Source organism: Phoenix dactylifera, unplaced genomic scaffold (assembly GCF_009389715.1).
Source record: "Phoenix dactylifera cultivar Barhee BC4 unplaced genomic scaffold, palm_55x_up_171113_PBpolish2nd_filt_p 000346F, whole genome shotgun sequence".
NCBI lineage: Eukaryota > Viridiplantae > Streptophyta > Magnoliopsida > Arecales > Arecaceae > Phoenix > Phoenix dactylifera.
Genome location: NW_024067805.1, coordinates 1 through 14,092, shown reverse-complemented (window position 1 = coordinate 14,092; position 14,092 = coordinate 1). Strand labels below are relative to the sequence as shown.

General features: G+C 38.4%; 1 protein-coding gene and 1 pseudogene across 1 annotated transcript; both read right to left on the bottom strand.

Annotated features, from left to right (window-relative positions):
- Nucleotides 1-3,546: 3,546 nt before the first annotated feature.
- LOC103715408 lies at nucleotides 3,547-5,570 on the bottom strand (annotated as a pseudogene).
- A 7,673-nt stretch (nucleotides 5,571-13,243) lies between these two features.
- On the bottom strand, nucleotides 13,244-14,086 carry LOC103700679 (thaumatin-like protein 1). The gene has a single exon (XM_008782574.3). The coding sequence runs from the start codon at nucleotides 13,981-13,983 to the stop codon at nucleotides 13,474-13,476; it is 510 nt and encodes a 169-aa protein (XP_008780796.2). The 5' UTR covers nucleotides 13,984-14,086; the 3' UTR covers nucleotides 13,244-13,473.
- Nucleotides 14,087-14,092: the final 6 nt, after the last annotated feature.

The following is a 14,092-nucleotide window of genomic DNA, read 5'->3' as shown; positions in this document are numbered from 1 at the left end:
TGAGATAAACTATTTTTGAATCCAAACCAATTATCCCTCAAGAAGTTCTTATTCTCTCTCCTCCCTCTCATGGATTTTAAAGGGGTCTGATTCACAGCCCAAAGTGTGCTTATGCTCCTCGTGTCACTCCTATAATTCTCAATAACAGAGGAAGAAAGCAAAAATCATCCTACAAAGCTATTAAATTATGGGCGGCAGAGTTTGTGACATTTTAGTTAATTTAGTTAAGATGCATCAACATTTGTTTAATGTGTTTATACTTATACGGCCAAATAAAGAAACAAGCTATCAAGATCCGTCTGAAAATTTTATCTGTAATCTACCATTATAAATTTTTCAGGTCTTCTGTAATGAAACTTATGCATTTTGGGTCTATGCCTGCCAACTTGTTGCCACAATTAAGGGTATAGGCCTTTACATGCATAAATCAAACCCAACCCTCACAAGTAGTGGGATAAAGCTTAAGTTACTTGTTGCATCAAAAAGTATTTTGGGTTGATTGGAAATGCAAAAATCTAGATATTTTATTAAACATAAAGTTGAAAAGAGGAAAACCTTTGTTATCTATTTATTTTGCATGAGATGGCCTGCTATTTGTAGTTTTAAGTGTGTATACATCAGTGTTTATACATGAATGCATATCTAGACATAGATATTGTTAAGCCTGATGGCATCGATAATCCAGTCTTTACTTGTTTAAGCTATTAGAGTCTAGTGGCTAGTTAATATGATACTAACAAATCCTCTAAGCTAATTTCTTCTCTAATTACATAGCTGTCATTTTGTTCCCATTTAAATCTCCGTGCGCTGTGGATAACTCGTGAGTCGATGTTTTAAGCCTGACTTACTTTAAGCTTAAGTTTTTGAGATCATTTGGTTATCTAGCATATACATTCGTGTATGTATATACATAAGCGTGCATACAAACATACACATACATATATACAATCATATTAGGAGCATATTTGGTTCGCGTCTGGAATAAAAATTGGAATGGACTGAAATGAAAATCGAAATGGCAAAATTCTCCGACATGTTTGGCTTGTGACCACAATTCGAATTAGAATCGGAACAAAATTTGAATACTAGGGGATAGCAAGGATAGAATTTTAGAGGAATGGAGAATTCTCGTCCCTCCCCAGAATCGAAATGGGAATAAGAATTCTTTTAACCGAAAGGCTGGAATTGGAGTTACTCATTTCTATTTTCATTTCTAACTCTAACTCTCTCTAACCAAACATGCCTTAGAAGATTTTATATATAGGCATCCAAACAACTACCTAAATAAGGTTGGTCCTACTTGGATAACTAGAAGCAAGATACTGATAATCTGAGTCGTTGGATATGATTTATTATCTCTAAATACTTACTATCAAAAAATTATGTAATTTGGAGATCCCTAGTTTATCTCTCCACTGGTCAAAATGAACAATTTAAATGTTATAAACAATTCATATTTTTTGACTATAGGATGTATAAACTAACGATCTCTGATCACATGATTTTTTGGCACTAAGTAATTTAGAGAGGGTAGATTATATACAACGGCCTAGATTATTTGAGTCAGACCTTGGTCATCTAGTTAGAACCAGCCTTATTGTGATTATTGTGCGGGCACCTACATACTAGCTTTGATACATATATAGAGAGAGAGTAGAGGAGGAATGATAATATCTTATATATGGATTTTGCTAGATGTAAGATAAAGCTAGTAGTTGCAGATTATTTATAGGCCCCTTTCTAATTGGATTGTCTAGTTAAGATTAGAAATCTAGAGAAGATCCTTGGTCTGGTGACTAACAAATCAAGGGTGCTCAAGCTTTAAAACTAGAAAAACTTGGCTAGTTGTAAAGAGTTGTTCAATTTGTAATTAGTTATTAAATAATATCTTTATCGCCAATTTTAATTCTTGTGGTGCTATAACTATGAGGGTATTATGATAAATATATGTCAATAAAAAAATATGAAAATATAAATCTAAAGTCACATTTGATTAGGTTAAATGATGATTAAATGGAAAAAATTGCATTACTTCACTTATTCTATTTTAATTCATCTAAATATCAAAATAATTATCAAAATATCTAAAGATGATTTAGCAAATTATATAGAACTAGTTACATTATAATGTACATGCTTATGCATGTGCAATAAATACAATAGTTTAAAGTAATAAAAATTTCTAATTGATGTAAATTGTAAAGTATATATGCATTGATACATAATGAATGGTATGTGAATTTGAGAAAATATATGTGACTCACATAATTGAATAATTATTTTTTTTCCAAACTTAATTAAATTCCTTGAAAATATATATAGCTTATAGTAGTCAAAGCGAACATGTAGGCTCTCTATCAAATAAGAATTTATTTGATTGGAAAGATTATAAAAAACTAATGAACAAATAAATTTGGGACAATTTATATATTATTTATGTATCAATATAGAAAAATCTGAAGATTAATTAAAAAAGAACAGAATTGAAACAGAATTTATCAATTTCCTTCAAATAATGGGCTTTGACAAGTGCCGGCTCATGTAACTATTGCTGAAATAGGAGAAATAAAGTTTTATAGGATAGCCGATAACTTACTATTGGCTCTTGTTGAGAGTGTTCTCTTTCCCACTCAGTTAGGCCAATCACCCATGGTACAACAAAAATGTTATGATGGAATAATGTTAATTTCTAGCTCAACTCATTAATGTATCTTAGGCATAATATAGTAAAACTTTAGAATTAAAAAATAAACATAGCATTATAAGTTGGGCCGGCAATTGTTGGCTCTTCTAGGATTGTACATTTTGGATGCAAGAAAATAAAAATCTATAGTTATTTTTCAAATGTAAATTTAATATAGTGATTCTTTGAATTACATGAAAATTTTATGTATAAGAAATATTGAGATTTTTATATAGCAGTAAGAAAAGATCTCCAAAAATCATAAGAGAAAAAAGACTATTAAACATGCTGCATGGACAAAACTAGCCCTTTGCACTGAAAGAAAATAAATGGTGCAAATTATACATCAGACGAGGAGAAATATTTTGATCAAATGAACATTATATTTAATCAATTGTATGCCAACCCAACTGGATGAGTCTTTGTAGGCATAAAACGAAAGCATAAAATTGCATAATTTATTTTGCCAAACTTCATTAAATGCCAATAAAATACATATATCTTATAATAGTCAAACCAAACCTAGGCGCTCCATCAACCTAGAATATATTTATTAGAAAGATTATAGTAGTTAAATAAACAAATAAATCTCAATTTTTAAATTACATATATTATGTTTAATAATATAGCTAAATAAATCAGAAGATAGATTAAAGAGGAACATAATTGAAATAGCTTTTCGATTTCTTTAATGGGTTTTCACAAGTCGAAAATCATGTGACCATTTCTAAAATGAAATAGACAAAGATTGTATATAAGGGATAGCTGGATAATTGAATTATTGATTCTTGTATTCTTATTTCTCAATGCTTCACAACGATTTCATTCCTACTCGCATTCCTCAATATATTAAGTCACCAATCTCAAGGACAAAATGTAATGAGATAATCAGCCTCCACACAAGTGAAGGTGCTGGTAAGATCGTCGTAGGCATAACTATAAGCCTGAGGACATGCTTTCTTGAATAGCTGGGAGTAGTTCGTGGGTTCGCATGCGTCTGGACCCCCATAGGCTTCCCTGCAGTAGTACTGATCCGTATTAAAAGCTAAACAAGCACTCTTGCATCCCACCACGCTGCCATTCTGCGCCTTCTCCTGCAGCACCAGCGGGCACAACGCATTGATATTAGCCGAGCAGGCGATGGCATTACAATATCCCATCGCTCCGGCCTGCGGAGCCACCGAGTAGGGCTGTTAACGAGCCGAGCCGAGCCTGCGGAGGGCGGAGCCACCGAGTAGGGCAGTTAACGAGCCGAGCCGAGCCCGAGCCTCCGCAGGCTCGGCTCGGCTCGTTTCATAAAATCCCAGGCTCGGGCTCGGTACCGAGCATTGTATTGGGCTCGGGCTCAGGCTCGATTGGCACAGCCCGGCTCGGGCTTGGGCTCGGTAAAGCTCGTTTGCCAGAGCCCGAGAGCCTGAGAGCAAGCCCGAGCCTGAGAGCGAGCCCGAGCCCGCCTCACCCCATTCCCATCCGGCCATCCCCAAGCAGAGCTCGGTTCATCGTCGGAGACAGAGAAGAACGAAGCAAAGAAAGAAAGAAAGAAAAGAAGAAGAGAAGAAAGAAGGAAAGAAAAGAGAAAAGACACCGATTTCGGCCGCGATCACCGCCGGCACGGGCGTCGGCCGCGGGCTTCTCCTCCCCTCCTCTATCGCAGTGTCACCGGTGGAAGAGGGCTTCTCCTCCCCTCCTCTGTCACAGTGTCGCTGGTGGAGGAGGGCCTCTCCTCCCCCCCTTGTTGTCGCGTGCGGCGGCCGCCGACTTCGGCCGCGAGCACTGTCCTCTGTCGCCTCGCTAGAAGAAAGAGGGGGAGGGGCCTCACTGGTGGAGAAACTGGAAATGGAGAAGAAAGAGGGGGAGGGGCCTCGCTGGTGGTGGTGTGGTCGGTGGTGCTGGAGCCTGGAAGGTTCTGGAGAGTGGAGAAACCGAGAAAAGAGAAGAACTGTGGAGCGGACGAGCGGTGGAGGGAATTTAACGGATTGGGTTGGATTTGGGTTAACGAGTTGAGTCCGAACCCGAACTAGTCCAATCCGATTTAAAGAAATTAAATAGATTTGGGTTAGCTCGGGTTGGGTCTGATCTAAATCCAACTGGGTTCAATCAGATTGGGATTGAAATTGATTAAGCCAAATAAAATTTAATTGGGTTGAGTCCAAATTTAATTGGGACCCAATTAAATTGTTAAGGCTCGTTTGGGCTCGCGAGCTGCTCGGGCTCGGGCTCGGATTTAAACGGGTCTTATTTTGGGCTCGGGCTCGGGCTCGTTTAACTAACGAGCCGAGCTCGAGCCGGGCTTTTATCGAGCCAGGCCCGAGCCGAGCCCGAGCAGCTCGGCCCGTTGACAGCCCTACCACCGAGACGGGCAAATTGAAGCCATCCACGCAGCTGATGTCACAGAAATCGTTTCCGTGGTCTCCTTGCAGGGTGAACTCGACGAGAGTGGCGGGTGGGGCTCCCCCGGAGCCAAGGCAGGATACCAGCCCGGTGCCGTCGTCTCCGACGACGCATGAGAATTTTCCCGAGGCAGCGGTGGAGCAAAGTGTCCGGGCCCACACGCGGCCTGCCCACTTGGCCGGATGGTGACCGAGAGGGAGGCCGAGGGGGCGAGCTCGAAGCCGGTCTTCGAGAGGGCCGGGGCGGTGGGGTTGGTCAGCGTGGCAGGCCACACCGTTTGGCGGCAGCTGATCTTGAAGGTGAATGTTGTTGAGTGGCCACCTGAAATATAGTTATATATATTTTTTTAACACATGCAGTCGTTACTCACAAAGATTAAACGATGAAAAAAAGAAAAAAAGAGAAAAGCTTAGAGACTTTTAGATGGATATAGAAACAAACCTTGAACGAGGAGGGCGATGAAGAAGACGACGAAGAGAAGAGTTTGCATGGCCATGGCCGAGAAGGGCTTGGAGTGCTCTAATGGGCTTCTGAAGGAGAGAGTAATTTTACCACAAAAAAAAAAGGCAAGAGAGTAGGAGGGGAGCGGGTGGGAGGCTGAGTCCTTTGGAGAGATTTGTAGGAGAGGGAGTTGCATAAAGGCTGTGGGAGTGCTTGCATCTTGGAAAGGAAAAGGGAGTGGGCTCGGTTGGGCTCGGTTGGAAAGACCATTATTAAAATTTTATTGAAACGCCTACAAAAGCGGGAAGTTGTTGACCGGGTGGAGATTACATTATCGAGTGAATTCATAGCCAATCCCCTTCCAGACCATTCTATAATTGTTATTATTATTTTTTTTGGTAAACAGAGATTGAGGATAACTCATTACAGGCGGATGATAGAGGTGCCCCCTAAATCCGCATTGATGAAGAACGCCAAAATACATGGAAATCCTTCAATCCCGATCCTTTTAGCCCGTTTAATGCTTGCAAAATTGGTCGGCCAATCTGCAATGTAATTAACTTCCTAAAGAACATGAATGCATGAGAATTCCGAAATGGTTGAATAAAGAAGACTGATATTCGATGTTGAAAAAGCTCGGTGCCATTAATCCAAGAGACTGCCGTACTCGAATCCCCCTCCTTGCTATATTGACCGGTCTAGGCCAGCCCATAGCCCACTCTTAAGACAATGCGAAGTACAGGGGATCACTGGGGATGCAACCAAACCAGCCCATGGCCCACTCAGCTCAGCTCGTATTGTTAGTTGGCGCAAAATAGTTCTGTAGGAGAAGCTGAGCTTAGGTCATACTTTTTTGGCCCAAGTAGGAATCAGGACTAGTTTGCAAGCCCAGTCGACCCAGCATAAATTTACATAATACTTGCATATAACTTGAGCGATGCATGAGGTATAATTTTTTCTTTTTTTTAATTATTCTTAAAATGCAATATAGTAGCATAATAATTATAATAAATCGAAGGCTTAAATAGACAAATTTATATTATACAATAGGAAATAAATTTTAATAATTGCTAATATGAAACTTCGGCTATTTTTATCAGCATTATTAATACCGAGATTCATATGGTGAATAGAGAGCTCTACATAAATTGAGCCTATATGCATGAATTTCCACCATTAATACTTCTCTTAAATGATACATTGGGTATGAGTTTTAGCTCCTTTTTCTAGCTATTTTTGAAATGAAATATGCTAATATAATAAATTGTTATGATATCATTCGTTACACATCCCGATATTGTCTACTTAGTTAATATCCTCAGCTAATTCATGTTACCCAGAAAACCTCAAGTTGTCACTCCTCTTTTTGAGGCATCTCCTTTGATGGGTCACCTATCTTTTTCTTGGAAACTATGGAAAGAAAATATATTTTAATTCATGTGTAAAGTTATTCCATTCTAAATGTGCTAATGTGGTCATTCTTGTAGGAAGAAGAGTTTTTCAAGTTAGTTAATATCTCAAAAGCTAAAACATTTCACTAGCTATTTTAGTTGGCAAAATCATAATTTGTTTAAACTAGATATCTCTATTTCATCTTATTTATTAAGTGTATTTCATCATGTTAAAAAGCAAGAAATGTTTTATAGTCAAAGATCACATCCAACTATGTCAATTGCAATATGTTTATATTAATTTCGCCATATTGCAACATTACTTTAATTTTTTGTACTTTTAAAGAAAATAATAAAGAGTTAGCAAAAAAAATCTAAAGAGGATTTAGACAATTATATAGAGCTAGTTATAATACACATGCTTATGTATGTGCAATAGAAAAAATAGTTTAAAGTAAAAAAAATAAAATAGATGTAAAATGTAAACTATATATATATATATATATATATATATATATATATATTCTCCTTGATAATAATTTAATTAATAAATGGTATAAATATGTGAAAAAATATGTGTAGCTTATATAATTGAATAATTATTTGTTGTTAAACTAAATTAAATTCCTAGAAAATGGATATAACTTACAATAGTCAAACCGGACGTATAGCCTCTCTATCAAATCAAAATTTATTTGATTAGAAAGATTATAACAATTAAATGAATGAATAAATTTGGATTTTAATTTATATATTATTTATGCCACAATATAAATACCAAATCGGAAGATTCATTAAAAGAGAATATAATCTAAAAAGAGTTTATCATGTTTTTTTTTAAATAATGCGCTTTGGCTAGTGGTAACTCATGTAGCTATTGTTGAAATAATGTAGACACAGTTTTTTAAAATGATAGCTGATAACTTATTATTGACACTTGTTTAGAGTGTTTTGAATTTGTTTACACCACATTCTAACATATAAGGATCACCATAAATGTGGCAGTATTGAAGAAGAATTAGATAAGGTGCTCAAAGTTTTAAGACAGGATGTACATAACCACCATGATGACCAGTAGAAAGAATAGACCGAGGTAGATAAAGTGGTCTCAAAGATATTCCTAAGTGCAGAAGACTATATGGTAGGCTGAATAAAGAGAGATGCCCAATATGAGCTATGTCAGGATAAGCTAAGGCTGATATAATTTGATTATCGATCTGATAGTTGATGCAGAAGGATCATGCTAAAGAATATGCATGGTGGAAGGCCAGCTGGCATCAGTTCTTAAAATTACTAGAAGTAAAGGCTAAACATAAGTAAAAACTATCAAAGTGGCAAGTTATTATATTTTATTATAAATAATATATTTGTAGTCTACAAAAGAATTCTTCAATATTCCAAATCAATACATTTTATCTTATCTTAATTTATAGTAGTTTCTATCCAAGGAGTAGAAGTAATATAACTTAGATTTTTATTACTATAGCTCAGTACTATATCTATATCTGTCGAAATCTATTTTTATTGAATAGTGGTGTGATGATGATGAAAATCCATAAAGATTAAGGTACCTAAACCTATGCCGCTCTCTATTTTTTCTTTGATCAGCATTGCTAGCACCTGATTCAGGATGAAGCAACAGTTACCAACAGGGAATAGTTGTACCAAACTCATCTGTACAAAACATTTGAAAAGTAGGTATCTAGCTTGATTATTTCTAGTGTTCATCTTAACTGTTGATGCAATTCGGTGCTTATCTTTCTGCACCATTAGCCAAATGTTTGACCTATGCATTTAAACATGCTTCCTTGTTTCCTTAAATCCTTTGCCCTTGTTGGACCAATGGTGGTGTTTTGAGGCCTTGAGAGCAATAAAATGATGAAAAACTAATATATCCAGGGCCAATAACATGGGAAAACCCTTATTACTTGTGTTTTTTCGGATATTCATGCATGATTGTACGTGCAATAATCTGTATCATAGCAAGTGGACTGCTTATGGAGGGCTACCTACAGCTGATTATAGCTAGAAAATTATTGTTTGCTGGATAACTGCAGATCTTATGTTCTCTTGATGGCGAGTCTTTTTTCCTGATGACCTTATGTTATTGTAACGTTTTGTTAATAATATATATATATATATATATATATATATATATATATATATATATATATATATATATATATATATATATATATATATATATATATATATATATATATATATATATATATATATATATATATATATAGGGGATTGATAACCTACTCTCTGTTATGGTAGGTTATCAATCTACCCATTTTTCATTGGACAAAAAATACCCTTATTTTTTGTAACTCTTAAGGATGCTTTATGTCTTTTTATAATCTCACCATAACTCACCCTCTCAACCCCCAATTAATGCTCTCTCCCTCTCTCTCTCTCTCTCTCTCCGGTGTGTGTGTATTTATGTATGTACATACATATGTATGCATGTATGTATATGTATGTATGTATGTCTATATATGTATGTATGTATGTATGTATGTATATGTGTGTATGTATGTATGTATGTGTATGTATGTATGTATGTATGTATGTGTATGTATGTACGTATGTATGTGTATGTATGTATGTATGTGTATGCATGTATGGATGTATGTGTATGTATGTATGTATGTGTATGTATGTATATATGTATGTATGTATGTATGTATATATGTATGTATGTATGTATGTATGTATATTTATATGTATATGTATGTGTGTGAGAGAGAGAGAGAGGGAGAGAGAGCATTAATTGGAGGGGTTAAGAGGATGAGTAAATGTGAGATTGTAAAAAGACATAAAGTGCCCTTAAAAGTTATAAAAAGTAAGGGTACTTTTTGTCTAATGAAAAATGGGTAGATTAATAGCCTACCATAACAGAGAGTAGGTTATCAACCCCCATATATATATATTTAAAAAAATTAAACAGGTGCAAGAATACATAGATGACACACAGGATTATGTGAACATCCAACTCGACAACCAAACGAAATGACCTCATCCAGCTCCAGCTGATATTGACCACTGCATCCTTTGTCATAGCTATTAACACACTAATAGTCGGGATATTTGCAATGAACATTCCATGTCAATTGGATGCTCCCAAGTACCAGCCCTTCTTTTTTCCCTTTGTTGGAGGGACATCGGCAGGCTGTTTCTTGATGTTCCTGCGAATGCTAGGCTATGCCAGATGGAAGAAGTTGCTTGGTCCTTGAATGAAGCTTGTTCCAAGCAACATGGCTGGTACTGCCAGAATAATCAAGGGCATTGAGAAGTGGAACTTGTCAGGCTATTAGGTTCATAGCATGTCGAGTTTATGGACTAAACACTATGTAGAGGGCTAATACTCTGAGGTCTGTGAGGAGTATTTATAGGGGATACTGCTTGACTATGTGGTTAGAGGGCGAGCCTTGGTATAACATAAAGCTTGCTCACCTAGAGCTCATGGGTTTCGAAATACAGAAGACACTCTCTTGGCGTGTGGAAACGCTGCATATATCTGACGTTTCCTAGACTCAACATTTACAGGAGCCTCGTGAAGAAGATGGAGTATGTGCATGGAAGGGAAAAGAGATGTCCAGGTTTGAGACTATTGAGTTGTGGAATTTTTTTCTCTCCACCAAGAGAGAGGAGTCCAGGCTTGGGTAGCGGGCCATTTGCATCTCACTAACTTGGACTAAATCGGATTGTGAAAGTAATGGAACAAAAAATGGTTCACACTTATACTGGTTGGAAAGACTAGACACAGTATACAATTTTATGAATTTCTAAGTCATCCTACGGACTTGGACTAATTAGTGGGAAGTTGTTGGCTCGTGGAAAGTAATAATAGTACATAAAGTTTGTTGTTATGATTCATACTTTCTAATAAAAAAAATTATGTTAGAAGACACCAATCCTCTAATGCCATTTAGGAGGAACTTGCACGCATGAAATCGGAGCCTAAAACTTTAGTCCTACATCCTCTCATTCACGGACGGCCCAATATATTTGGAGGCCTAAGACAAATTCAGTGAATGAAACCTCATTTTTTTTAATAATAAAAAATTTTAATAAGTACAAAATACTTTAAAAAATAATATGAAAATAGATAGCTGTTAAGTATACTATTTCAACAAAAATGCATGATTCTAGCAAAGGTAGACAAAAAGCCTCTTTAGTTTAATATAATTCTTGAATGGAAGCATAGAAAAGTAATTACTCTAAAAGAAGGCTCATGAAACTAATTAAATAACTGGGATGATGCTTGACAATACTGTTTACCATGTCAAGCAAGAGCAGAATAGGAAATGGTTATCCCATGGCACTTCATGGTTCAAGTTAAAGGAAAGAGTTTGTCCAGAAAGGGACCTCCCCATGAGAGAAAGTAGGGGCATTATGGAAAATTCACTCCATCTAATTAATAAAAGTCCCATCCCACCATCTCCCCTTCAAGTGAGTACCCAAGCAACAACTGCAACATCACAGCACAGCAGCCATTCAACCCCCTCCCTCCTTTTCTCTCTCTACCACCCAAGAGGGGAGAAGAAACAGAGAGGAGAAAATTAAAAGACTCTCCACCCTCCAAGAAGTTCATCTCCAATCCCCCTATCTTTCTTCCTGATGGCCCAGCTGGATCAGGAGTAATGTGAGGGAAGGAAAACCAAGACCAAAACCAAAAAAGAGAAGGGACGAAAGATGAGTGGCTTCAGACGTGTATCAAGCCAACTAAATCCCTCCTCTCTCTTTCTCTCCACCCAAAACAAAACTACTGTCCCCAGCTTCCCAAATTGCCCCTCTGCAGGCCAGGAAACTCTCCACCTCCCTTCCATCAAGGGGGATGACTCGTAGCCAGCTCCTGTTCCCGTTTTATATGGGGCTTTGCTTCCTTTTGGTCATGATCAGACATAGAAAACAAAGCAAGGAACCTCCCTCTCCCCCCCCTCTCTCTTTCTCTCAATCTCTTTCTCTCCTCTCCTCTCCTCTCTTTATTTCATTGCAAGTCGGTACCTTTTTGCCTTTCTCCCTTTCTTCTGTGGTTATCTTCTCTTCGCCTCTCGGAGGCCTTCTTTGGGCCGAGGCCTGAGGCGACCAGCCCGAGCCAGACCGGCCGCTCGGGTCGGCCTTGTCTGTTGTTAGGGGCAAGTTAAGTTTCTTTTTTTTTCTTTTTTTTTTCCTTATTGCTTCCTAAATCACCATTGTAATTTCACCGTTCCCTTCTCACCCCCTTTTTTTTCTCCCCCTATTATCCTTTTGGAATTCCTACATTCTTACTTCTCTCGTTCTCACCGTGTCTCTTATAACATTTTAGTGTTTTAGCCAGCATTCTTACTTTTCTCGTTCTCATCGTGTCTTTTATAACATTTTAGTGTTTTAGCCAAAAGGATTATTTTTCCCAAACACTTTTTTCAAAAAAGCGGAAAAAAAATCTAATCGAATATTTAGATTGATCTCATGTTATACTATACTTGGTTGAATAAGTCTCTCTTTTCGGCGTGCCCAATACACAGTCATTCCCACCCCCCCCCCCCCCCCCCCCCCCCCCCTCCTTTTTCCAGCAAGAAAAAAAAAAACAAGTCTCTCCCTCCAGAGTGATTTCTAATTTATTATATAAATCAGCCTGAGTGGCAATCTTTGATAATATCAAAAACGCATATACGGACATAGGAATCCCAACTCAGTTAAAACAGAAAGAGTGCCTATCATGATAGCAGCCCCATATCGAATTCACACGGAGACCAGGATTTGGGTGGGTGGTGTGTGACATCAGCACCGTGCTTGTCGGATCTACACATCATGCTTGTTTGTTTAGCTTTATCCTATGACCCAAGAAAGGTCTACAAGCAACCACAAGAAAAGAGCAATTTTAATCTGATTAACACATCAATTATCGTGCCTATCAAAATTTAAACATAAAGATATATGGAACTCTTTCACATTCAACACTACACTAGATTTTCGAACCTAAAGGCAATTTTGGTGGGCAGATGCAATGGGCGTGAAGATGGAACTCTTTGATGGATGTTATGACATTAGAGGAAGTGCAGACGGTTGCGATTCCCATCATACACCTACGTTTAACTTATACCCTCTTATTATTCCTCTCTCCTAATCAAAAGTTTGAACTGATTAGAGCATGCATGCATGCACAGACACACATATACATATAAATATATAAATATATACATGAGCACACATATATGCACACATAGAATCTATAGATAACTACAGACAGGTGTTAGTTTTGGAGCATGGAATCGGGTTCGAAAACTGTAGATGACGACTGACATGGGCCGGGAAACTAGAATTTGGCAGTTGCAGTGCACATAAATTATCTAAATTGTCGCAATCCAATTATTGCCCTTCATACAATTTGGGAGGATGCTCTCCCTCAAACGTAAGGAGCAAAAAAGAAGTTTATTTATTTGAAATAAGCATTATTTTGTCGTGCAGAGGATGACCGCACGACGTGGGAGCCTCAACAAACAATGATTTTGGGCTTTATTCTCCTATTATTACTATAGTGTAGATAACAAGGACTCGGTGATGCACCAAACGTTCTCAAGGACAGAAGGTGATGAGGTAATTAGCCCCAGTGCAAGTGAAGAGACTGGTTTTATCATCATAAGCGTAACTGTAAGCCTGAGGGCACTTATTCTTGAAGAACTCCGAGTAGTTCGTCGGCGGGCATGTTGCCTCGGTGTTATGATCTCCAGTGCAGCAGTACTGGGGCTGGTTAAATTCCAGGCAAGCGCTCTTGCAGCCAACGACGGAACCGGATACCGTGTCCTGCAGCACTGCCGGGCAATCGGCGTTGATGTTCGCCGAGCATGATGGGGCGGTGCAGCCCGACACGCCCTGTGGAGTGATGGAAACCGGCAAGTTGAAGCCATCGACCAAGCTAATGTCGTAGTTATCCTTCCCACCATCGCCCTGCAGCGTGAACTCGACGAGCGAGGCGGGTGGGGCACCACCGTTGCCGTTGCATGCGACCTGCCCGCTGCCGCAGTCACCGGTCTGGCATGTAAATTTCCCCGACGAGTCGGTGGAGCAACTGGTCCGGCCCCACATCCGGCCGGCCCACTTGGCCGGGGCGGTTATCGAGTTGGAGGCTGAGGCGGCGAGCTCGAAGCCCGTCGATGGGAACGCCGGGACGTTGGGGTTGGTCAGCACGCCAGGC